At 42.3% G+C, this 24,692-nt stretch overlaps 1 protein-coding gene across 1 annotated transcript in view; it reads right to left on the bottom strand.

Annotated features, from left to right (window-relative positions):
• Window positions 1-24,692, bottom strand: part of Hydin (HYDIN axonemal central pair apparatus protein) — a 291,897-nt gene that overhangs the window by 241,477 nt on the left and 25,728 nt on the right. The window contains exons 6-7 of the mRNA XM_041650001.1: window positions 23,419-23,543; window positions 6,912-7,113 (exon numbers count right to left, since the gene is read on the bottom strand). Of these exons, the coding sequence (XP_041505935.1) occupies window positions 6,912-7,113; window positions 23,419-23,543 (327 nt within the window). The remainder of the gene's footprint in view (window positions 1-6,911; window positions 7,114-23,418; window positions 23,544-24,692) is intronic.

The raw sequence follows: 24,692 nt of genomic DNA, 5'->3' as shown, positions 1-24,692 counted from the left end.
TCACCTCCTTCCAGAAGTCCTCTGGGATTTCTTTCCCACCCAAGGCCCTTCTGTTTACTTCTGAGCCAGCATGTATCTGAACAAATATTTCCTTTTAGGTAATTGTGTTTTCCATGCTTATTTTTAAATTATTTAACATCTGCTCTGCTCTCATATGACGAGGATGACTTTGTTCCTGTTAAGCTTGTCTTGCTTTCTTTCCTAGCTGTTTGTTGTGTAGGGAATAGAATGTGGGGCTGGTAAGGGCTGGGTTTAGATACTGATTTTAAGATCTATTTCCTAGCTCTGAGACTCTGGGAGCTTCCCAGTTCCTCTAAGCCTTGGTGCTCATTCCCAGAAAACTAGAGGTGATGGGAGCAGAGTTTGTAACCTAAGAGATGGGGCTTAAAGGTGATTCGGGCCTCGGTTCAGATCCCGGCACAGAGCAGGTGCTCCATCAGTACCATCTGCCTATGTCAGGCATCCGCCTTCCTAAGATGCCAAGCTTTTAAGATGCTTGAGCCACACCCAGAGATGCCTCCTTCACTCACTTCCAGTTCTCACTGTCTACCGCGGTCAGTGAGAGAACAGCCTCTTCCAAGCCTCTTCTCGCAGCCCTCTCCTTTCCAGATGACCCTGCAGACTGGCCCGCACTCTCCCCTTGGGACACTTGCTCCTGTTCCCAGCACTGTGATGCTGTGACCCAGGTGACAGCACATCCTTAGCAAGGGAGTGCTGAGTGGGGGTGTGAGGTCACTGAGTTCCTGCCTCAGCTCTGACTTCCTAGATGACCTCATACAAACCAGAGGCTCCATTTTGTCAAGTGGTTCTTTGAAATAACTTCAGTGTTCTGAGCCCTTTGTCTATATCACACAAGGAAATCAAAGAAATGGATCCGGTGTGTTCTGGATCCAAGGAAGAAAGCAGCCTGCATTTCCCTTGTACTGCTAGGTGGGGAGCAGTATCCAAGGTAACCAGTCCTCCTATGCCACTGGCCATATCAGCTCGGAAAGCAAGGAATCCAGTTCTTTTTTATTTTGCTAGTTGACAGCTATCTGAGAGACTTACAAATTGCACATCGTTTGTGTGGTTGTTTGGATGAGAATGGCTCCCATAGGCTCCCATATTTGAATACTTGGTCTCTGGTTGGTGAAACTGTTTGGGAAGGACTAGGAAGTGTGGCCCTGTTGGAGGAGGTGTCACTGAGGGCAGACTTTGAGGTTTCAGAAGACTCAAAAGACACAGGTATTCCTAGTGTGCGCTCTGCCTCCTGCTCGCAGTTCGAGATGAGAGCTCTCAGCTGTTCCCGCCCCGATGCCTTCACTCCACCATCATGAACTGTAAGCCAAGCCGAACTTTTTAATAAGTTGCCTTGTTTGTAGTGTTTTATTACAGCTATAGAAAGCAACTAATACCATTTCAAGCGAGAGACTCCACTTGCAGCAGTAAATTCTACAACAATCACAGAAACAAAGACCCAGCTAGATTGACCTTCTTTGAAGGACCAAGAAGAAAAGTGGTTTGTAAACTCCATGTAGGAGCTTCAGATCCCTTGGAACTAGAGTTATAGATGGTAGTAGACTCGTTACAAAATATTCTGGAGAGAGAAACCCCCAAATTTTTTGATTTAAAAAAAAGCAAGCAAGGGGGAAAAAACCATACTCGTTTTGCAAAGGAATACATTTACAGATACTAAAATATTCCTTAGGTTTTCTCTGGGTCATATGATTAGAACTGATTTTTATCATAATCACAGATGTAATTAAAAAAAACATTTATACTTTAACAACATGTTTCTTTTAAATTAGAAAACAAGTTGAGTTAAAAATTCAGTGTGGTCTTCATCGAGATGTGACCACTGGGATGCTTCAACACATGGGCCTTAGGCGGACCTTCAAGACCTAAACTATAATAAACAAGAAGTTATCACATGTCTCACAAGATTGCCTAAGTACTATCCCGAAAGTGGAAGCCAGAAAAAGCGACCAGGGCCAATTTCAATGGCATCGTAAAGGGGAAAAATACTGAGGCAGAGGATTGGACACTCACATCTGGCTGTGTATCCACAATAGAAGACAGTCCTAAAAGTCACTTGCCATGTTTTATATGCCAATAAAGTACCAATTATGTCTAACAAAACAAAACAAAAAAATCAGTGTGGATCAGGTCTCAGATCGGAGCACTATAGAATTTTTCACAGGAGCCTAGGATGCAAACCCAGTCCAGGGTTCCACCACCAGAAGAGGCATGGGTTGCAGCAAGACATTTTGTAGCAGGAAGAACAAAGGGTGAGATACATACACAGCACCAGAAAGGGCCTCCCTCTCATGTTGTCGGGTATTTTGTCCCAATGAGACAAGTAACAAATAGAGTTGGTAACTGGATGCTGAAGCGACTAAAGTTTCCTGGCCTTCAGAGCTGGGAGAAACACTTCCAAAGCTGCCTATAACACGAAAGAGTAAGTGGAGACAATGGGGCCATCACCTCCGAATGGACTGTGTGACCCTAGATAACGGGGGACTCTGTGCTGGTGTGACGAATGCACGGCTAGAGTCTCCTGTCCTGTTTATCAGGTGCCATTTCTGTCTTCAGAGTGGTTTTTTTTTTTTAATGAAACCAGGAAGGAGCCCCTAAACATAACTGAAATTAAATTCATTACAGTAACCCAGGTGGCAGGCTCAAACATCAATTAAGGTTGAATTAACTAGAGAGATGTGTCATTTCGTGCACCTGAATGCCGTGAAATAAATCCCTGCTAACCACAGTGTGGGGTTGTCCGTTGAGGTTACTGTGAGGTCTTGAGCAAGTGTAGAATTAGAGCCACCTGCTCTTGAAACAATGACTTTGACCCTCCTGGAGACTCTAGGAGCAAAAATCCATAAAAGCCCACACTGAGTCTCTGAAAATGGGGAACGTGAGGAGAATGCGGCTGGGAGAATCTTGCAGAGCGCACTTGCCCAGACACAGCTGAGCAAGAAAGGAAGGATGCGGTCCTTTCTGAAGAGATTAATGTCCTTTCTGGCTCCAGAGAAACATCAAAAAATAGATCAAAAAGGTGATTTATTCAAAGGATCCTTAATTTCAGACTCTAAAGGTGTTCTGTTTGTTGGTCTTTAAAGAGAAGAACAATTTTAAAGCTCAGAACTTCTTCCTAGAGGAGGGGCATCTTCATGGCCAGAACCTGGAGCCTGTCAGTAGCCCCATATTTCTCAGACCAGACACATGCCCAAGGGTTCTAACACTGTAAGACAGGCAGAGAGGAAGGTCATCCTTCCCAGGATGGAAGAGGGAGAGGCTGAAAGTCCTCCACTGGGAAAAGAGACAACCAAATCTTGGCTCTCCAAGATTCTGTGGGCGAGATACCATGATGAATGGAACAGGAGTTGGAGCCATTTGTTAGAAGGGTTGGCATTTTATAGGGAACTTTGAGCAAGTTTCAGTACTTGCAGGTGAACGGCTCAGGATGAGATGGAAGCCACTTTGCAAACAGACAGCTGAGAGAAGACAGTGGAGTCTCATTTTGTGGAGTAACAATAACCTTCTATTTTAGGTCCCTGGGATGCTGAAAAGGGAAGTTTTAATCCCTGGAAATACGTCTCTAATTAAAGACACGTTCCCTCTATGCTAAGCTCAGGACCAAGGTTGACGCTTCTCTCTGCAGTTTAAACTAGAGATGCTGGTGGAGGAAAGGAAGATAAGCAAGAAGCTGTTGTTGGCCTCATCGGGAGCAAGAGATTCACATATACAAAGGATTGGGTCAGGGACATGAGCATGGGCCTTGCTGGAGAACACGAGAGGCATTCTCTTGCTGGTTCATGACCTTGCTACTGTTTTGGGGGGACTGGGAAGACCTCTGTTCTGTGTACTGCTCATATATGGCCTTGGGTACAACCTGAAGATGTGCAATGAAAGAGGAGACCACGACCTTTTGCACAAGTACCACCATCACACTCACTGTTGAGTAAGGAGCACCTGCCTTGTTCTAGAAAGAGCAGCTGGCAGTTATTTCGGAGACAGGGGCCCCAGGTGAAAATAATCATATGAAAGTTGAGGCATGCTTGGGAACGCATTGAGGAACAGAAAAGGGAAAAGGGAGAAGGGCCACTGTTGGTCGAGGTAAAGATCAGGCATAAGGTGGCATGCTTGGAAGAGGGAGAGAAGGCAGGGTCGCATTCAGTAGACTTTTTACTTAGAAAAATCAATCTATTTGAGGGAACCACAAGGTACCTTGATATATGTCACCCCAAGAGAAAGTGAAAACAATCCTATTCAGAGATCAAAAGCCACTGTTAAGTTTGTTGTTTAAAACCTGTGCACAGGGCTGTGATAACTGTGATGTGCAGATGCCACCATGGAGAGCTAACTGATTTTTCTGGCCATACACCTACAGGTGGTGTAGAGAAACGATGTGGATAGAGAAAATGTGGTATTACTGCACAGCAGAGCCCCTTCAGCCACAAAAGAAGGATGCAATTAAAACATTTGCAGGAACACAGCTGGAACTGGAGGGCGTCGTGCTAAGTGAAACTCATCAGCCCCCCACACACAGGTGCTGCATATTGTCTCTCATATGTGGAGGCTAGACCAAGGAAACATAAAAGGATATGAAAACTAAAATGGAGACTACGAGGATGTAAGAGAGGGAGAACAGGAAAACCTGGGCATGAATATAATCAACATAATCAAAGTTCACTAGACACACATCTGAAATGGAGATATCATAAGAAAACTTATTTTATACAATAGACACACGGTGAACAGTGGGACTGGGGCTGGGGCGATGGCTCAGCTGATAAAGCACTTGTCATGCAAACATGAAGTCTGGAGCTCATTTCCCCAGGACCCATGTAGAAAGCTGGGCACAGGATGCTTGCTGCTAATCCCAGCACTGGAGATGTATAAGTAGGAGAATCCCTGGGGACTGCTGGCCAGTCCAGCTAAGTCCAAGGGCTCCAGGTTGGTGAACGACCCCATTTCAAAAAAATAAGATATACCTCTATAGAGTGACTGGGAAAGATGATAACATCACCCTCTGTCTTCTGTATGTGCATGTACACATTCTTGAACACACACACAGCCAGGCCAGAGACATAGCTCAGTTGTTAGCGTGCTGACTTTGCACACACAAAGCCCTGAGTTGAATCCCAGTACTTGATAAAACCAGGCAAGATAGCATATACCTGTAAACTCTGCTATGAGGAGACAAGAGGCAGGAGGATTAGCAATGCTAGGTCATCCCTGACTACTTAGTGATAGTTGAGGTCAGTCTTGTCTCAAAACAAGACAACAAAGAACCCAAGAAGCCAAACAAACAAATAAAACAGGTAAAAAAACAATATTAAAAAAAAACTAAGGGTATGAGTGTCAGGGGAAATGAGGTGGAGACAGAACTTGTGTCTAAAGTTCTATTCTGGATGGTCTGGCACCTTCCATACCTACCATTTCCTTCCTTCCTCCCTCCCTCCCTCCCTCCCTCCCTCCCTCCCTCCCTCTCTCCCTTCCTTTTTTCCATCAATTTATAGCAAAAAAAAAAAAACTTTAACTGTTAAAATTTAGCTTCTAGATGTTCTTTGGACACTGGCCTGGTACCAGTCCCCACAGCCCCTGCCCTATGGAGAAACGGTTGGACTTAAAGCTGCATTTTCTCCTTCTCTCCAAATGGCTCCCCCAGGAGGGCGGTTGCAGCAATGCTGTTGTTACTCCCTTTGCCGCTTCCCCTGGCTCCACTCTGGCTCCAGTTTTAAACCTGCTTGGCCTTTCCAGCTGCAGCTCAGCAGACATCGTTGCTGCAGAATTTCCTTCTAAGAATTTCCCACTCGTATTAGCAATTATTAACTGTACACGAGTGGGTTTCATTGTGATCTTTCATAGTTACGCAATATTAATAAAGAAAAAAACCCATCATCGGCATTCCTAGGCCATGAGGTCCGGTGAGGTTTGTAGGCAGGAAAGGCTTTTCTTTCACGGGCGATCCTGTGGTTAAAGCTCATCACCTGGAGCTTCTGCCCACTGTGTCCCCTCATTGTCCTGGATCCTTCTGATTCAATTAGGGACAGGGCACTGGGGGGCTTCTGCCAGCTCTCCAGGGGTCTAAGACTTTCACTTTTATTCTACCCTAACGTGGTTTTAAACAAAGCCTTGAAGCCTTCCAGGGCTAATCCTTCATGGCAATGGAGAGGCAGAGACTGAAGTAAATTGTAATGAAAGCAGCAGCGGTGTTAATTCAGACAGATCTAAGGAGATAAAGTGAGCGCAGCTTCAGACAGGCAAAGATGGGGTCAATCAAAAGAAATGTCCAGGATGCGACCATGAGGCAGGAGCTAAAAGCCGGCTGGTTTTACATTTTTCTAATCTGCTGCTATTTGAATGATCATTTTCTCTAAAATAGACTACTAAAGATTCCATTAAGAAATCGTTATTAAATTACATGGTTCAGAAAGATTGGGCAGTGTTGTGAAAGCCAAAATATAAAAATCATTACATCTAAACCCTTCTTTTCCTTCCTTCTTTCTATTTTCTGAAAATATCTTTTTATAAGGGGGGGGAGTAACATTGATGCCAGTCCAAAATGGATTATTTGGGGGACTCACTGTAAGAGCTGATAACTTTGGCCAGGGCTTCGAAAAGTAATATATACATGCACATTAGTGCTTAAGAAAACAGTAAAGAATGACATATTTTTAAAAACTAATTAAGTCTTTAATTATTGCTACACTATAACCAGGTTAAGTTTGACTGAGCATCTGCAACACTTGATGCTACAAGGCTCCCAAAGAGCACCACACTGGAGCCAGTTTCTCAAGGTTGGATATTATTTGTGGTGAGTAAGAATTTGCCATAAACTGTGCTTCCCGCCCCTCCCCCCCCAGATTAACTGGATTTACCCCATTGTACCCCTGCATTGCCACATAGAGGTGGTTTCAGATACAAACCTATGTTTTTCTTTGTCTTCCTCTTCCTGTGTAGCAAATATCTTCCACTGGAAATGGGCAATGATATTAGAGCGGTTATGAATGGTTATCGTCCGCTGATTGGCCAGAGATATGTACGTTTTCTCCATGATCAAGGAATTCTTGTCCAGTCTTATATTCACATCTATGGCAGCTCCATAGAGACGCACAAACACCATTTCACCTAGGAATGAACAAGGTAGAAACACACGAAGATTTATTCTAGGGTGGGAAGTACTTGATAAAGTACTTTCCAGGCAAGCATGAAGGTCTGAGTTCAAGTCCTCAGAATCCACCCCCACAAAAGCCGAGCATATGTCCAGAAGCCCACAGCTGGACAAGAGGGGACAGATGAATTCCTGAGGGTTCTCTGATCAGCCAATCGAGCCAAAGGTGAGACCTTGTCTCAAAAAATAAGGTGGATCGAGGAAGCCAGCTGACACTGACCTCTGACCTGCACAGGCATGCACACATGTAAAAGACTAACTCTAGAATGATAGATCTGGCCTTTAAAAAAAAAATCAAGATGAGGTTAGGGAATATAGAACAACCATCATATATTTTACTCTCCCCAAGTCCATCAATCCAGAGTCAGACATGATCAGAAAACTTAATTATAGCCCTTCGTTGAAGTTACAGGAAATTAAACTATCTTTTTTGGTCATTTTAAGAAATATAAACCACGCAAAATATGAATTGTTATGGAAGGTTATCTAAGGATTTTCTTCTCCACAAATACTTTTTGGGCTTACAGCCTAGCCAGGAGGACCGTGTGCTTCAGAATCATAAACACCTGCCTCATCTTTAGCTACAGCATGATCTAGTTTCTGGTTCTAAAAAGATAGAGGCAAATATATTTGGGAGGAGCTGATCATCACCAGGGGATTTAAGTCAGAAAACAGAGTCAGTACGTTAGAAACTGGAAACTGCCTGAACAGAATCACATATCCAAACAATAATGACAATAGCACACACAGTACTGTGCTGGGGTAGCATACATACACAGAGAGAAAACAAAGATAAATACCAGGAGATAATTTTAAAGGGATATCAGGAACATCTTCCCTTAGCAAGGCAACGGTTGCGGACTGCTGCCGAGTCACAGGAAACGAGATCAAAGGGGTCTCAAAACAGGAAAAGAGCCAGAGACACTACTGTTAGGAGTCCTCCCAAAACACCAAACTAACAGCCATAACATACGTGCAGAAGACCTTTGCAGACACATGCAGGCCCCATGCATGCCATTTCAGTCTACAGAGTGAAATTTAATAATTGGTGAAAGCTAACGGTTCATCTCATTCGCATATTCTTAATTATGGATGATACTGAGTTCCATTATACAAGTTAATAAATAGATGAGACAAAAGGACCTTCACTGTAAATCCTGGTACTCAAAGAGTTATGACCCCAAGATGACGGTGAACTGGAAGGAGCCTGGTCCTAGTTTGCCGTCAGAGAGCTTGCTGAAGTTGCCTGCATCTTGCAGAGCACTTCACTTCGAGTTCATGCCATTCCCTGGTTCTGACCCGAGATAATGGAAAGAAACAACTCATGTGAAGGCGTCTGCATCCAACTGCGCACAGCCAAATATAGTGAGGCTGGTGAAGAACTGCAGCTCCTCGTGTTAGAACCAGCGACACGTGGAAAACAGAAATGGCTCACCAAGAACAGACACCAGGTACCAACAGACAGAGCCCACATGGCAGTTAGACTTAGCACGTTCATAGAAACCCCTGGATGATTTTGAAGCTGTGCCCAGAGAACAGGAGTTTGAAAAGGGATCTCAAATGTGGGGAATAGTCATACTCTAGGCCTTACAGAGAAAAAATAAAATAAAATGACCTAAATTTTAGAAAAGACTGCAGAGGAGAAAAAAAAAACAACCTTTAAAGAATATCAATAATAAGAGACTTTTGTTTTTTATGAAAGAAATTAGTGAAATTAAAAATGGCTCATAAAATATAAACAGTGGCATGAGGAAATAACATGAGGATGGGGTCTCATGAGAATCTCAGCAAAGCAATGGCTATATCTACCCAAGATGATATCTCAAGAGGTGATGGCTAAGAATTTTCTGGAATTAAAGACATCGATTCCTAGCTCAAAAAACACAAGGGAATTCAAGTAGGGAAATACATACCTAATTCCATAACAATAAAACAAAAGAAATCAAAGATAAAATCCTGGAAGCAGAAAGAGACAAGACATTGCTTTCAGTGGATCCACGGGCAGAATTATAGCTGATGTGTTAACTGAGACAGCAGAAACTAAAAGTTAATGGAAGGTCATCTTCAGCCTGACAAACGGGAAATGTGACAAAAGAAGTCTATAGGATTTTTCCATTTTTAAAGTTTGGTCTGAAAATGTCATTATTTTGTCTGTACCTTTTAAGATATAGAAACACTGAAATACCTCAGTTTCACCTATTTTCCTCCAACACTTTAACGATGCCGTTCTGTACCTTCTAGCTTTCCTGATATCAGCTGAAGAGTTTGCCAGGGATTACGATCATTCCCTTTAAGCAAAGTGTCTTCCCCCCCCCCCCCGGATCCTTTTATACTGCTTTCTTTGCTTTTAAACAATAGTATGCCTACATTTGGTTTTCTTTCTTTGTATGAAAAATGTGTTGAGTGTCATGAATATATGGATGAATATAAGTTAATATTTTTAGAAAATTCTTAGGTAATATATCTTAAAACACTTTCAAAAATTTCATTCACCTTCTTTTTCTCTACCTCTGAGGCTTCAGTTACACACATGCTGATCTTTTGACTATGCCCTGTATGCTTCTGCTTTGTTATTTTTCTTAAACACTGCTGTTTCTTTCTGTATCTCATTTTGAGCATCTTTGATTGGCCTACATTTAGGTTCATGGATCCTATCTTCCTCCTTATCTCTTATTCTTCTGCTAAACTTATATGACTTTTAATTTTCAACACTATATTTTTTTCAGTATAAAGTTATTAAAATTTGGTGAATATAAAACAGGTCACTACCAGGGTAAAGATATCAAATGAAAAAATTAGCAATCATATTTGTAGGAGGCATAGCTTAGAGAAAGTGTTGAGGAAAGAGGAACCAGAATTGTTAAACATGGAGGCTTATTTTCTTCAAGGGAAGGAAAGGCTGCCTGTCCACCCGGAAAGAGGGAGTGAATGTCATCTAACAACCTGGTCATCTTTTCACTGTTCTATGGAGGCTGCCTTTACCGGAATCCCCCACAATCCTGAGCATTGTTTAGGCCCTGATCTGAGCTTTACCGCCCAGTGAACAGAATCCATCCTTATGAAAGAGGGCCATGCACTTTGTATCAATATACTCTCTCCTTATGCTCATTACAAATGCTTCCTCTTTAACCCCTGACCCTGAGCACTGTTTATCAGTCAATAGAACTCATTTGATTACAAAGGTCACAGGTGCTTTGCTATAGAGGTGTATTTTGCGAGGGGGTTTGAAGCCATCCCTGAAGCTTTGGTGTGATAATTGTTACAAGGAAACCTTTCTCCCAAACTTTTACTGTTTCACTTATTATTCAAGAAATAAACTCCTTGGCCAGACTCTGAAAGTTTTGACCCAGCACCTGCTAAGGTGGCACTGACCCAAGTCTCACTCTTCCCTGCCAGCTGTGAGGCTTGCAGAGACCCTGGCGTATACCCACTGCTGCACTAAAAGGGTGATACTTCATAACTAGCGGAGTCTACTTCAGGAATGGGAAAGTGGCTCTTTATTAGAAATGGATAAATGCGTTATAAATCAAAGGAAGAAATGATACTCCTTTATTGATGCTGGAAACAAATTTGCAAAATTCAAAATACATTTTTAAAAATCTATAAAGTCTGCATCTGCCCCAATCTGATAGAGGAGAAAATAGGGAGTAGGCCTGAACTCATTAACACTGGAAAAGACTTTTTGAACAGCACCCTAGAAGCAAAGGCATAAAGAACAATTGATAAGTGAGGCCTCGTGAAACTGAAAGGCTTCTGTACAGCAAAGAGGAAGGAGAACAAAACCTTTACCATTTATACATCTGACAGAGGGTATCTAGAATATAAAAAAACACTATGGGTAGATAGGTCATATGTCCTCCTGAAGAACCTAGCACTACTAACCTGCTAAATGGGCATAGTATTAAAGTGACTTCTAACTACTTAATTGGTGCTAAACCCATTGATAAGTGCTTCTCTCAACCCTCATCAAAGAAGCTTCTTTTTAGTAGATGGTAATTAACCTACAACTGGCCGAAGGACAAAGAATTAATAAGAAACTATGGAATCCTTGGCCCCCAAAAGAGACATCATCCCAGGGCTCAGGGATTACTGCAGAAGGAAGCACAAAGAGAGTGATCAGTAGAAGGGATGACTACAAGGAAAGAGTGGTTTCCAGACACAGCAGGCCAGCTGGGCTCCTAAACTAACAATGGCTACGATAACACCTACAAGACCTGCATAAACCAATGCCAGACCACATCCCGGCTTGGAGAGGGGAAGAAGGCAGGAAGTCCCACCCCTAGGTAAGCAGCTACTGGTAACTGATAGCTGGGGGGAGGGAGAGTCAGTTTGCAGTAAGTAGAACTATACCACACATAAAATACAAAATTACTCAGGCAGCAAAAATTGTATTTGATAGTTTTTTGTTTGTTTTTAAGATGACACAAAGTTGGGTGGGTAGGGAAAAGGGTGGATATGAGAGTAGTAAATATGATCAAAATACACTGTCTAAAATTTTAAATGAACTACTAAAAAGGAAAAATATATCTTCAAAACCAAGAAGACAGTTCAATAGATTAGGACAAGATTGCAAACCCAGAAATATAAAAAGGTGTTATATGTTTGAAAATATGTACAAATTTGCTCTAATAAAATACACACAAGTGAAGACAAATTTATATTAGCACCCTCACAGCATAAATATAGACACTAAATTAGTTAAAATTAAAAAAAATGTTTGAAAATGTAACTTCTTGTCAAAGGAGAAGGGAACACAACAGCCTGCTCTTCTCCATTCCTGGAGTGAGTCTGGCAACGTGGCTCAAACCATCAGTCAAAATTACCATACTGGCTGGTAATTACTGGCTGGGCCTCATCTCTGGGATTCTATCCTGGAGACGAGCTGGAGCATGAAATTCGGGGGTGTTTAATATGGTGCTGTTGTTAAGAAGAACAGAGTGAGAAAGCACACATGGGGCAGGAGAAGAGGGCTAGATACTGTTCACTACCTCTAAACAGAGTATTCATTTCTATATCTTAAGCAGGAGCCTCCTCTAGCTCAACTTCAGGGATCCGTGAGGGAGACCACAGTCGATGCCAAAGTAAAGTATTCATTTCTATACCACTAAAAGCAGAGCTCTGTGTGGGTATGAAAAGCACAGATGTGAGGAAGGATCTACAGATGCATTATTTAGTGGGAAAACACATGCATAGAATGATTTATATTGTATTTTATATTCTGTGTACAGAAGGAAAATATTATGTATTCACATTTGCATTTATTTGCACAAAAACTATCCAAGAAGCTAATAAAATGATAGGGGGTTGGATAAATGGGAAAATATGAAAGCAAGAATTTTAAATGCATACTTTTACAGTGTTTCTTTAGTTTTTTAAGCATATGATTATGTTACTCATCCAAAAAATTTAATGCAAGAAAAAACTGTAGGGCTTACACTAAACAGGTAAAACTGCTAGGCAGCCCAACAATGCAATAAATGTAAAATGAGATGTCATCCCATCAAGCAAGTTAAGAAAAATTCAGCAGTTTGACAGTGCCCCTTTGGTGCCATATTGGCAAGGATGTGGAAAACAAAATTTCTCATGTAGTGCTGAAAAAGATATAAATTTATATAATTGCTTAAGTCCATTCACTACTCAGGAAAACTTCATATAAAATGTCTTTGTAAGCCAGAAAATGTACCTAGAGGCATTTATTAAAAAAGAAAATCTCATCCAGTTGTAGGACATTGTACAAAGATGCTCAGGGCAACACTCCCTGTGATAACAGCCTAAATATTCAGAAAATATACAACATGTGGTACTTTTGGATCTGAGGAGGTGGCTTGCTCAGTAAAGTGCCTATTATATAACTATGAGGACCTGAGTTATACAGCGTCTGTATAAAAGCCAAGCATGGTGGTGTGTACCTTTAACCTTAGCACTGGAGGTGCAGAGACAGGCAGACCCCCGGCACTTACTGGCCAGCCACTCTAGGCAATCAGCACCTCTAGGTTCAACGAGAAATCCTTTCTCAAATAATAAGGAGGGCAATAGACAAAGACACCCAACACTGACTTCTGGTCTCCATATACATGCACATATATGCTGTGGGACAATGGTTTTACCCTGTAAAGATTTGTTTCTTGTATTTGTTTAATAAAATGCTGACTGGCCAGTAGCCAGGCAGGAAGTCTAGGTGGGGCAACCAGGCAGGAAGCAGAGGTGGGGCAAGGAGAACAGAAGAATTCTGAGAAGAAGAAAAAATCATTCTGCTGTTGTCACCCAGACACAGAGGAAGCCAAACACAGAGCAAGCAAGATGTGACTGCCTTGACAAAAAAGGTACCAAGCCACAAGGCTAATACAGACAAGTTGGGGGCAAAAAGAAATACAAATGTACCATTCAAAGAGAAAAAGACACCAGAAAATTTAAAGTTGGAAGCAAGGCTTGCGTAGAAAAAGATGAAAAGTTTAGTAAAAGGCCTGATGAAAATAGAATAAAGAGAGCGGTGTCCTGGGGCAAGACCCTTCCTAGCTAAGCTTCCAATAAGCAAAGGGAAGTGCCTATGGAATTTTCTGCTCTTAAAAGAAAGGTAATCTTAAACCGGGCAGTGGTGGCGCACACCTTTAATCCCAGCACTTGGGAGGCAGAGGCAGGCAGATCTCTGGGAGTTCGAGGCCAGCCTGGTCTACAAGAGCTAGTTCCGAGACGGGCACCAAAGCTACAGAGAAACCCTGTCTCAAAAAAAAAAAAAAAAAAAAAAGAAAGGTAATCTTATGCTACAAAGGAACGCTTATCCAAATGTAATTCAAGGAGGGGGCTCAGGCTGCATCCTAAGCAAGCAGCTGAACTTGCTGCATTAGACATGTGGTTCTAGCTTCAGAGGCATAAAGGATACACGTATAAAGAGACTGCGGAATCCTCTTCTACAGATAAGAAGAGCCACTGAGGCCAGGTGTATAGCAGGGGATTTCTGCATGGAGGTCCTGAGAGGTCATTGCATGCGGCTGTGAAGACGCAGTCTGGATTGTGTTGGAGACCCCAAGACCTTAGAGGTTGCGTGCAGGAAGTGTGCTGCAATCAGGAAATCAGGGAGGTTGGAGACATCTAAGCCTCTTGCCATCAAACACAGAGCTACAGATTGGAGTTTTCACTGCTGGGTCTCAGTCTTGCTTTGGTCCAGTATCTCATCACTATGCATCCATTCCTCCCTTTTAGACTGACAAAGGATATTGTGTGCCAATGTAGGTTGGAAGTATGTAATTTGTATTTTGATTTTACAAGGGGCTACAATTAAGAGAATGCTTTGAGTCTCAGAAGAGACTTTGGACTTTTAAACCGTGTTAAGGCTGCTATAGACTATGGGGACTTTTGGAGTTGGACTGAATGCATTTTCGCATTATAACTCGAAGCCTGTTGGGGCCTGGGAGTGGAATGGACTGTTCTGAATGAGAACAGTCCCCATCAGCCATTTGAATGCTTGGTTCTGAGTTGGTAGGATGTTTGAGGAAATGTGGTCTTGTTGGAAGAGGTGTGTCACTGGGAGTGGGTTTTGCCCACAGCATTTCCAGTTAGCTCAAGACATAAGCTCTGAGCTGCTACCCCAGCATCCCCCCTGCTTTCTTGCCTGCTGCCATGAGCTCAAGGACTCGCCCTCTGGAACTGTAAGCCCCCAGTAAACTCCTTCTTCTATAAATTGCCTCGACTGTGGTTTCTCATCACAGAAATAGAAGAGTAAATATGACAAGGGGCGGGGAGGAGGAAGGGCTCTTCTCTTGTCTCCAGACAGTCAGAAAATTAGCTTTTGATACCCATTTGCCTAGAGACAACCTTTAAAAAAGGCTCTCCATGCCCTACTATCTCAGCAGCAGGCTTGTGGGGCTGCAGAGGCTGTGTGGGTCTGTTAGCTCTCTGTGTCCTTGAACTCCACGTTGGTACTCTGGTTCCCTTTCTGGTATTGAGTGCTGCAGTGCAAGTTAACCAGAATCATTTATTACGTCCTGGGAAAAATAAATTTCATGGAAGTTCTCATTACATTTTTGCCAAGTTTACTACTATCAATCAAGCAAAACCAAACAGGAACAGAGCTAATTTTCCAAAACTAAACGTGAAGCCAGCTGTGTAGCTGGTACATCCCTGACTGTGGCTTCAGGACTCGGAGACAACAGAGGACGCAGATATAGGAGATAAAATACATGGGGGGAGCCATGGAGTCTCAAGGGGACAGGTTGGTGATGGAGAGTGAGTGCTTTCATCTCCCGGTCACAGCGGAGTCAGATTTACCACGGCCAGTGCAGACTGCTCCAGCAAACTCCTTGTCAGCACCCTTTGTTTGGGAGCTGAAACAGAGCAATCCGAGCTCACCAGCTACGTGAGCTACTTTTCTTGTCTTTGACTAAACACCTGACAGGACACAACTAAAGTGAGAAAGGATTTATTTATAGTTTGCGGGGATATAGTTTATGTGGTGGGGAAGGCATAAAGGCAGGGGTATGAAACCACAGGTCACGTAGCATTTACAGTCAGGACTCAGAGGGCAGCCTGGAGGTGAGGCTGGGTTACAGGCCCTCAAGACCATACCCACTGATACATTCCCCTAGGGAGGCTTTGTCTCCTAACAGTCCTGCAACCTTCCCAGAACACCACCACCAGCAGGGGACCATGAGACTATGGCACATCTTAAATTCTAACCATAACTCCAGCACATCGGTGGCAAAGACTAAAATTGCCATTGCTCTGCACCAAAGGCAGCGCAGATATGTAAAAGGGGCTCTGGCTTAGAGCACACCAGGAACTTGGCTTCAAGCTCAGGCCTTACATAGATACAATCATTAAATGTCCCTGGGTCAATGTGTACTCACTCATCTCTGAAATTAAACAGAAATAAATAAATAAAAGTCCTCTGGATTCCACATCCTTCTCCAGGGTCTAGCCTTGTAAGTGGGTAGAACTAGAAAAGATGACATTGAGTTAAGTAACCTAGACCCAGAAAGATCACATGCTAACACTCATCAGAGGCTCTTAGCTCCTTCAAGATCTGTGGCTTTCCTAGTCCTGGGTAGCTGGCTAGATTTCCAATAACAGGCATGATTTCCTTCTTAAGTCCAACTAGAGAGCCGTTGGCTACCATTAATGAATGCACGCCACTAGATGACACTATAGGTTCTCCTGCCATGCTGGTCATTGTTGTGGTTCATAGACATCACAGCTGGGCAGGACAGTTGGTAGTTTTCCTCCTTTGGAAAACAGTATGGCACCTTCTGGTACCCTGAAAGCTGGCCAGCAGGGAGGAGGCATTCTGGTCAGTTCCAGCTCAGGGCTTCTGGTCCCTGCATCTGAAGTCCATGATATCTTCAGCCACTGGGATTTCTGCCTTCTACCTCTGGGGGCTAAGCAACCAAGGAAAAAAGCAATAGTCTATAATGATTGGGTTTCTCTTGGACATCCTGATCAATCACTCAAAAGAGGACTTCTCATGCCTAGTTCGGGGGTCTTGTGAGAAAATGTTTGACTTCTGGAAATCGTATTGTCAGCCCAGATGAGACAATTTCATTTTAGCTGCATATGCATATTTATACACAGACCTACACACGTATATTATGCTATTCAGGCAGCTGACTGATAGTGGGATCCCTTAGGACTTTCCCAGCAATCGTTACTGTTATTTTGCTCTCCCCTTGTGTTTATTCCCTTCCTCTCCTTAATCACAATCAATTGCTCGCTCTATTCTCTTTTTGGTATTTCTTTATTAGCCTTCACAGGAATAAAAAAGAAATATGTTATACTTTAGAAAGAAAACCAGATAAAATAAGCATTATATAAAAATAAAATGCATTATATAAAAATATAATAATAACCCACCATTTTGCCTTTGGGGGAAAAAGCCTACATCCCCACGTCTGGCTCTAGACTGAAATATCTCCTCTTCAGTAAGAAACGTAAGACTAAAGCCACTGAGGAGGTAGGTCCATCAGCTCGACTTCCCAGCTATGCCAGTGGTTAATGTCACCTTTCAGGTGACAACCACCTCACTAGGCATTGATTTCTGTTTCTCTGACTCATCCAAGTAACTGAATGTTCAGGAAAAAAAAATGTCTTTTTCTGTCAAACAAAGCTGTTTTGTGAATACCAGTCTCTCTGAGAGGCCTCAGATTACATAAACTTCCTCGACACGCGGCTGCAAATTTCAGGACTTGAGCAGCTGAGCAGCCATTCGTTTGTCCTGCAGCAGCCATGTGCTGTTTCCATGTCTCAAGTTTGATTGACATAAATCTGAGGTTTTCATACATGCATGTAATGTGTTTTGTGCAAACCCTCTCTCCATTCCCTTCTTCCCAGTTCTACTTTCCCTGCCCAGCTTCGTGAGCTCATTTTTAAAAACCCACTGAGTCTTCTTAGTGTTGCCTGTACACGTATGTGGATGTAGGGCATCCACTGGAGCACGAACGGCCTCTCAGAGGCTGCACGCCTGAAGAAAACAGGCTCCCTTCCCTGACCTACGGCAGCCATCATCCCCAATGGCTGCCAGTCACCTGGGGCTGGTGATTAACACAAAGATGCACAGCTGGTCATGCAGAGATAGAAGGCGGTGGAGGGCTAAGGTTTGAATGCTAATCTGTACCACTCCCCTTCCCTGAAGGCTCAGAAACATCTCAGAAAAGCTAGAGGTGGCAGATGCCTACAGCCGATGAGGGTCTGCCTGACATGAACTGACACTCTTGCTCATGCTGTTTTGCTTTGTCACTGTCTTTCTGGTGTAGAACTTCAGATAGAGCCTAGGCTGACCTAGAACTCACTATTTTCCCGTGGGCCTCCTCAGTGCAGGGATTACATGCGGGGGCCACCACACACTGCCGGCTTTTGTTTTGTTCTTATGAATAAAACCTTGGGAAGTTCTACGTGTGATCTTTTCTGCTGCCGTGAGTATATAGTAAAGCTAATAATCATTTCTGGTAAAACCAGCTGCCTAAGCAGACTTAATTTTACTATCCATTAATACTCCAAGGACAAAGAGGGAGGCAGGGGGAAGGGGGAAGAATTCTGGTTCAGGCAAATGGGAGAGAGCAAATGCCAGCATTAGTGAAGAACTATATCTGACCTCCTTAAGGAGCAGGGCACTGGTTCAAACTCCTGTCAGGAGCAGAAAAGAACTGTAGCTGTGGTTTATGGAGAACAAGTAGAGGGGGAGATCACAGCTGACAGGACCACACAAGGGCTAGAAACATGACTGAGCACTTCCCGCTGAGGTGTAGTCAGTGATCTTTCTTCTAGAACATTGTTTGAGGAAGCATAAAGAAAAGACATTCATCACTAGCCCATATTAAACATCCTTCCTGAATCAATTCATATGTCAAGCAGCTGCAGAGAGCTCAGTCTGAGGCTGATTCAGTGACATGGGAAGACAATGACCATGACCCACTGGAAGGGCTCCGCGGCTCGTGTGCTTAGGCAATCATTACAGCCTTACACTAATGGAAGGTTCTGGGCATTGATAACCTACAATAAAGATGAAAGCATGCTCTTATCGGCAGATCTTCTTATGCAATGAATAATATCTTCAATCTTCATAAAATTATTCACTTACCACAGATGGCAGAGCACCTCAGGGAACGGACATTAACTTTTCCAAGACTAGCTAGATTTCAACACACAAAATATTCATTGTGGGTCGAACTACCCTTCCTTTACAACACAGGAGTATCCATATAAGCGTAGGTGTCATTTCAAACACTTCTACAAAAGTAAAACTGGAGTTCTGGCCTCCGTGAGAATGGGCTGCATTTCAATGCCAACAAATGAAAGAGGGGAATGTTTGTGTAGTGATGAGAAAGGCTGGGGAGATATCCTGGGGTGTAAAGGACAGATTTCAGGAGTCCAGGGTCTACCTCTGAGTTCTAACTGGACTTTGGTTGGGATATGCGCCCTTCAGGAAGTTTCTCAGTTTCTTAGGGCTTCAGTTTCCCTTCCTAAAAATCTAGATTAGATTGTGACTGGGTTGGATGGTGACCATGTTAGTTGGTAACCAGGTTAGATTGGTACTGGGTTAGGTGGAACTGAGTTTGATGGTGGCAAGATTAAAATGTGTCTGGTCTTTCAAGCTTTGACTCCATCACTTGAACAATCTAAGATGACTAATCTCAAAACCTAATGAAACTTTTCTAAATTATACTGTAACACATGAAGACTTGTTTAATTATAAATTATACTCCTATATTAGATATATTTCAATACATTAATACATTAAAAAGGATGCATTAAAATGAAATAAGCAGTATTTTAAAATAAGGAGACCAAACAACTCTTTTATGAGCACAGAGGCACATGTTGTGCTTTTCCAAACCCCGCCTTCAAATCTTGGATCTAGTGACCCAAAGGAAAGTCTAAGGGCACCTTTTTCCCCTGACACATTGGTTTTGGTGGACTGACAGAAAATGATGTCTTACAAAGATATGGACATAGGTAGGAAAAGTACATCATTGACTTAGTATATTAACACTCATTTCTAAATGTCATTTGCTATTGACACCAACAGCTAATAATGGGAAGGGTGTAGTTAAAATTCAATTAATTATTTCCCACAGTGCTCATAATAACAGCAGTCAGCAACCTCAGCCCAAATATGTCAGGGCTCTCATTCCATATAAAAGGACCAAATGGAACAATTTAATAATAAAATAAAATAATAACATTAAGAGAAAGATTTTCAGAGTCGATTAAAAATTCACCTGGGGATTGGCTCTTCTAAATGTCAAACTTTAAATAAGAAGGCCTAGAGAAGTTGAAAGTAAAAGGATAAAAAGAGTATTGAATGTCCACGTTAATCAAAAGGAAGCTATTCTATTGCACAAATGTCAGACCAAGTAGATGGTAATATCAGAACTTGCACTAAGATATTTCATAATGATAAAATGGTTATTTTGACAGGAAACTATATTAATACTACATTTGTGCATACCAAGTATTATAGTTTCAAAATGCCAAAATGAAAATTGCTAAATCCATAATTATACTTGTGAATTTTAATAACTTTTGCCACCTGCCAAAAAAAGGATAAAAAGTAGAGATATAGGCCAAATGACATGATTATTAGTAAACTTCACCTAATTGTAATTTATGGAATATGCAACCTCAAATTGCAGAGAACATTTACTCTGCTTGAACATACTCTGGACAAAAATGTTAGTCTCAACTGATTTCCAGGCCTGAAATCATATTGAATTCATTTTCTGTCACTGGAAGAATTAAAGAAGAAATCAGAAAAAAATAAACCCACTAACAACAAAATTCCCAAGAATTTGACTATTATTCAATATTTTGCTAAGTAGTTTCTGGGTACAAGAAAAACTGAAATAGAAAATTCTTAAGTTTTCAGGAATATGAAACATTAATATATGTATGCATTGAAGATAAATCCAACTTTAGATAAAGATTTTGTCTTAAATATACATATTATAAAAGACTAAATGTTACAAGTCAGTGTTCTAAGTATTCCCTTAAGATTGAGAATGGCCACAAGAAATAAAGCCTGAGGGAAATAATAAGGAAGAAAAACAAATAAGGTTTGAAAAATGCGAACAATAAAGAAAATCAACGATAGTTGATCCTCTGAGTAAATGAATAAATGGATAAAGCCTAGAGAGACTGCAACTAAGGACAGAGGAGGAGCGCTGAGGCCCTCCCAGCAGCAGAGAGACCGTGAGCTGCTGTCTTCAACAACCCTATGCTGGAAATTTAAGATTTCAAGTTATATGACAAAATCCCTGGAAATTTGTTTAAGAAAAACAAGCTAGTAATTACATTAAGAATCTACATGTCTTTTGACAAACAAAAGTATGACTTGAATGCTGTGGGACAATGGTCTCTTATCCTGTCACTTGTATTAGTTTTAATAAAATGCTGATTGGCCAGTAGCCAGGCAGGAAGTAGAGGCAGGGCAATGAGAACAGGAGAATTCTGGGAAGAGAAAAGCTCAGTCTGCAGTTGTGACCCAGATGCAGAGGAAGCAAGATGTGACTGCCTCGCTGAATAAGGTACTGAGCCACGTGGCTAACATAGACAGGAATAATGGGCTAATATAAGTTATAAGAGTTAATAAGAAGTCTGAGTTACTAGGCCAATCAGTTTATAATTAATGTAGACCTCTATGTGGTTTTTTTTTGGGACTTAACGACTGTGGGAACTGGGCAGGACAGAAACCTCTGTCAAAGCTTGAAGAAAGAAATTCTTAGTCATTTAGGCAAGTAACAACACAAATCTTTAAGAAGGGCTTTTCCACAGAATAAGAGAAGAGAATAATTCCTAGTAACACTCAACTTGATTTTTGTTTGTTTGTTTGTTTTTTGTTTTATTTTTTGACACAGGGTTTCTCTGTACCTTTGGACTCAATTTGTGTTTTGAGACCACTTTGTTTCATCAGACAAAAACCTGAGAAAGCTATTATGTAAAATGAAAATTACAGAATTTTTTTCTCATGAATTTGAACATAAACCTCTCTAACAAATTATTAGCAAACTACCTCAGCGATTTCTCAAACTTTAAAATTTGTATTTATACCAGAAAGTGGCATTTCAAATCAGTCACCATATTAGAAAACTAAAGATCAGAAAATCTATGATAATGTTAATGAAGGCATTTGATGGAGACCCAACATTCCCTAGACTGAAAGTCATGGAAACCCAAGGCGTGGGGGGAATTGTTTTAATCTCACAGAGTGTGCGGTAGCGAGCAGTGATCAAGAGCAAGACAGTGAGAGTGAGGGAAACTGATGATGAGCATCAGAAAAGAAAGTGATGTCCGGTCTCGCACACACAATTAGGTCAGGGCTGGATCTCCAGCCTAAGCACAGCAGCTCAAAGCTCATCTCCTAGAGACATAAACATGGAATATGCTTGTGACCACAGAGGGGGCAAAGGCTGACTTTTTAACAAGCTGAAAAATTATCTTAAAAACAAAATGGTAGCAGAGTTTATTAAACGTAAAAACCATTGCTCATCAAGAACTGTCGCTGAAGAAATGACAAGGCATGCTGGAGACTGGGAGAAAAGACAAATCTTACATCTATCAGACTAGGATTAGTATGTAGAGAGTTCACTTGGAAAGGTTTCTTACCAATGAACAAGAAAAGAAAAATGAACAAGCAAAAGAGTTACACAAACAGGAGAGATATAGGAATGGCCAGTTATACATGAAAAGAAGTCTCACATCATGAATTAGAGAGATTAAATTAGAAAATTAAAACCATTCTTTGACTCCATTTTACACTCCTACTGCATCGAACGTGAAGACAGTGGCCCTCAGCGTTAAGAATGGGGAGCAGCTGGAACTCTCAGTCTCCGCTGGTGGACTTCATGTAAGATGACCCAGATGCTTTGCAAAGTGACATCCTTGCATGCTATGAGAGGTGGCTCTACTTATGTAGGTTGAAAGATTCCTCCTTCGCTAAAGTTAGTTTAAACTAAGTCTCTCTAGCTGGGAGGCAGTGAATTACAGCTGACAGAAACAGGAAGACATACCACCAAGCCACTGGCTGTGCGGTAGTCTGATCTGGACAAGATGGAGCAGGACTGCTTAACCATGGGGAGTTAGGAAAAGTCTCAACTGTGTTGCTCTGACACAAATGTACAAAGCCAGCAGCTCTGACCTGTGACCTCAATACCATGGCTGACTCTATTCTGGCTGTGTGCTTAAATGGTTCCTCTACAGTGCCATCTGCATGTTTCAAAAGACAGCAGTCGACATGGCTGTAAGTTAAATAGTAGCAAAAACACAATATGCAATTTCCATGATTAATTATGGGATGTGACCATCAAGAAGACGCTAGTGACAAGAGATACACTCTGGGATTTATGCGGGATGTTATAGCAACACTTGCTCGATGCAAGGCTTAAGGCCATGAGATCTTAATAGATTATTGGGCACATAAAAGAATATTCTGGACTGGGAGGTACATACATTTAAAAATGTCAGACAATAGCAGCCAGCCATAGGTCAAACAGAAAGCACATGGGATAAACAGTACCTTCAAGTTTTCATATACATATAAATAACCTCCACCCGCCATTATGACTTCTGAGTGCAGGTTTTCAGTATGGGGCAGCCAATTTGGTGGGAGTCCTGTAGGACTCGACATCATTTCTGGTGGACGCATTCCCAGTCTGGCTCTCTACTTTTCCAATCTTAACAAGTTTGTGCCAGCAAAATACATCTTGGCTTCCTCGTTTTTCTATTTGCCCTTTCTTCCTCTCCAGAACTGAAACTGAAGGGAAGAGAAAGAAGCATACCAGTGTCGTACGTCATGATGAGCTTCCCGTTATGGTTGCCTACGGTCTGGGGCTCGAAGTCTACTTCTAGCTGCATGGACTCCCCCACGTTAAGAATCCCGGCCGTTGGTTCTATGGAAAAAGGCCTGCAAAACACGTGGAGGCACGATCAGAACATACTTCCGACTCTTGGGACGAGCAGAGGAGATGTGGCTCCGGATCTTCAGAGGGCTCACACCCAACTTCCTGCTCAGAAGTGCAGTACTGATTGCCCATGGGAAAGAAGCAGGTTGAACGTTAAAGTAACAGTAACATATCAGCAAGGCGAGAGACCCAACAGGTCCAGTCATTCATTCGTGTTCCTGTTTGTGTTCTTGCCCTTCGGATCTTGTTTTTTTTATTTTAAATTTGTGGGGTGTTCCTGCTGGGAATAAAATGGATAAAAGTCAACAGTGTCCTCAAGACTCAGAGATTGCAATATTGAATAGACTGTTATTTGAAAAGAATCCTGCCTTCCTAGGGCTAAAAGTCCAGTGTGGCGAGTCCAGAGGAGAGCAGGTCACAATAGTGGAAACCCTATCTGAGTTCCCAGAGGAGAGCTTACCAAAGCTCCATTTTAAGGGGATGGGAGAAGTGGAGGGAACTTCAAGAGATGACACAACACTTCAGGGTTCTTACCAGCCGCTACCGTCTCTAGGCCCAAGAAGTCATGGGAAAGGAGGAATCCCAAGAGAAGGCCTAGTGAGCAAAGGGAGGGTCACTGAGGCACACTTCTGGGTAAGTCTGTGAGGCTTCCACAGACGGCTGACTAAAGGGGGAAGACCTGCCCTGAATGCAGGTGCCACCATCACGTGAGCTAGGGGCCTGAACAGGATAAAGAAGAGAAGAGGGAAAAAGCCAGCCAAGTGTCCCCCATGCCGTCAAGTGACCTGCTCTTCCCTACCCTCTCTGCTATAGTGGACTTGAGGCAAAATCAGGTCTTCCTGGCTTAAGTTATTTCTGGTGGGTGCTTTGTGATAACTTCATGAGACATAACTGACAAAAACCCTGGTCCCTCACCTCACCCTCTGTCTGACTGCTTATCCCAGGCTCCTATTGGCTGAATCCAAACAGAAGTCAAAAGGCCTATGGAAGTGAACCGTAGAGGTCAGCTTCCCGGGCACACACAGGAGGAAGAAGGAAGGAGATGAACAGGGCAAGTTCTGAATCTTGAAAACAGAATTGGAGACTCAGATGTCAGGAGGCAGGAGGGTGGATTTGAGCAGCACGGGATAGTTTCACTGAATGGTCCTGGA

The sequence above is a fragment of the Microtus oregoni genome, unplaced genomic scaffold, assembly GCF_018167655.1.
Source record: "Microtus oregoni isolate MIOR12 unplaced genomic scaffold, Mior012 000004F_ref0000308, whole genome shotgun sequence".
NCBI classification, from domain to species: domain Eukaryota; kingdom Metazoa; phylum Chordata; class Mammalia; order Rodentia; family Cricetidae; genus Microtus; species Microtus oregoni.
Note: the sequence above shows the minus strand (reverse complement) of the source record. Positions and strands in the feature narration are given on the sequence as shown.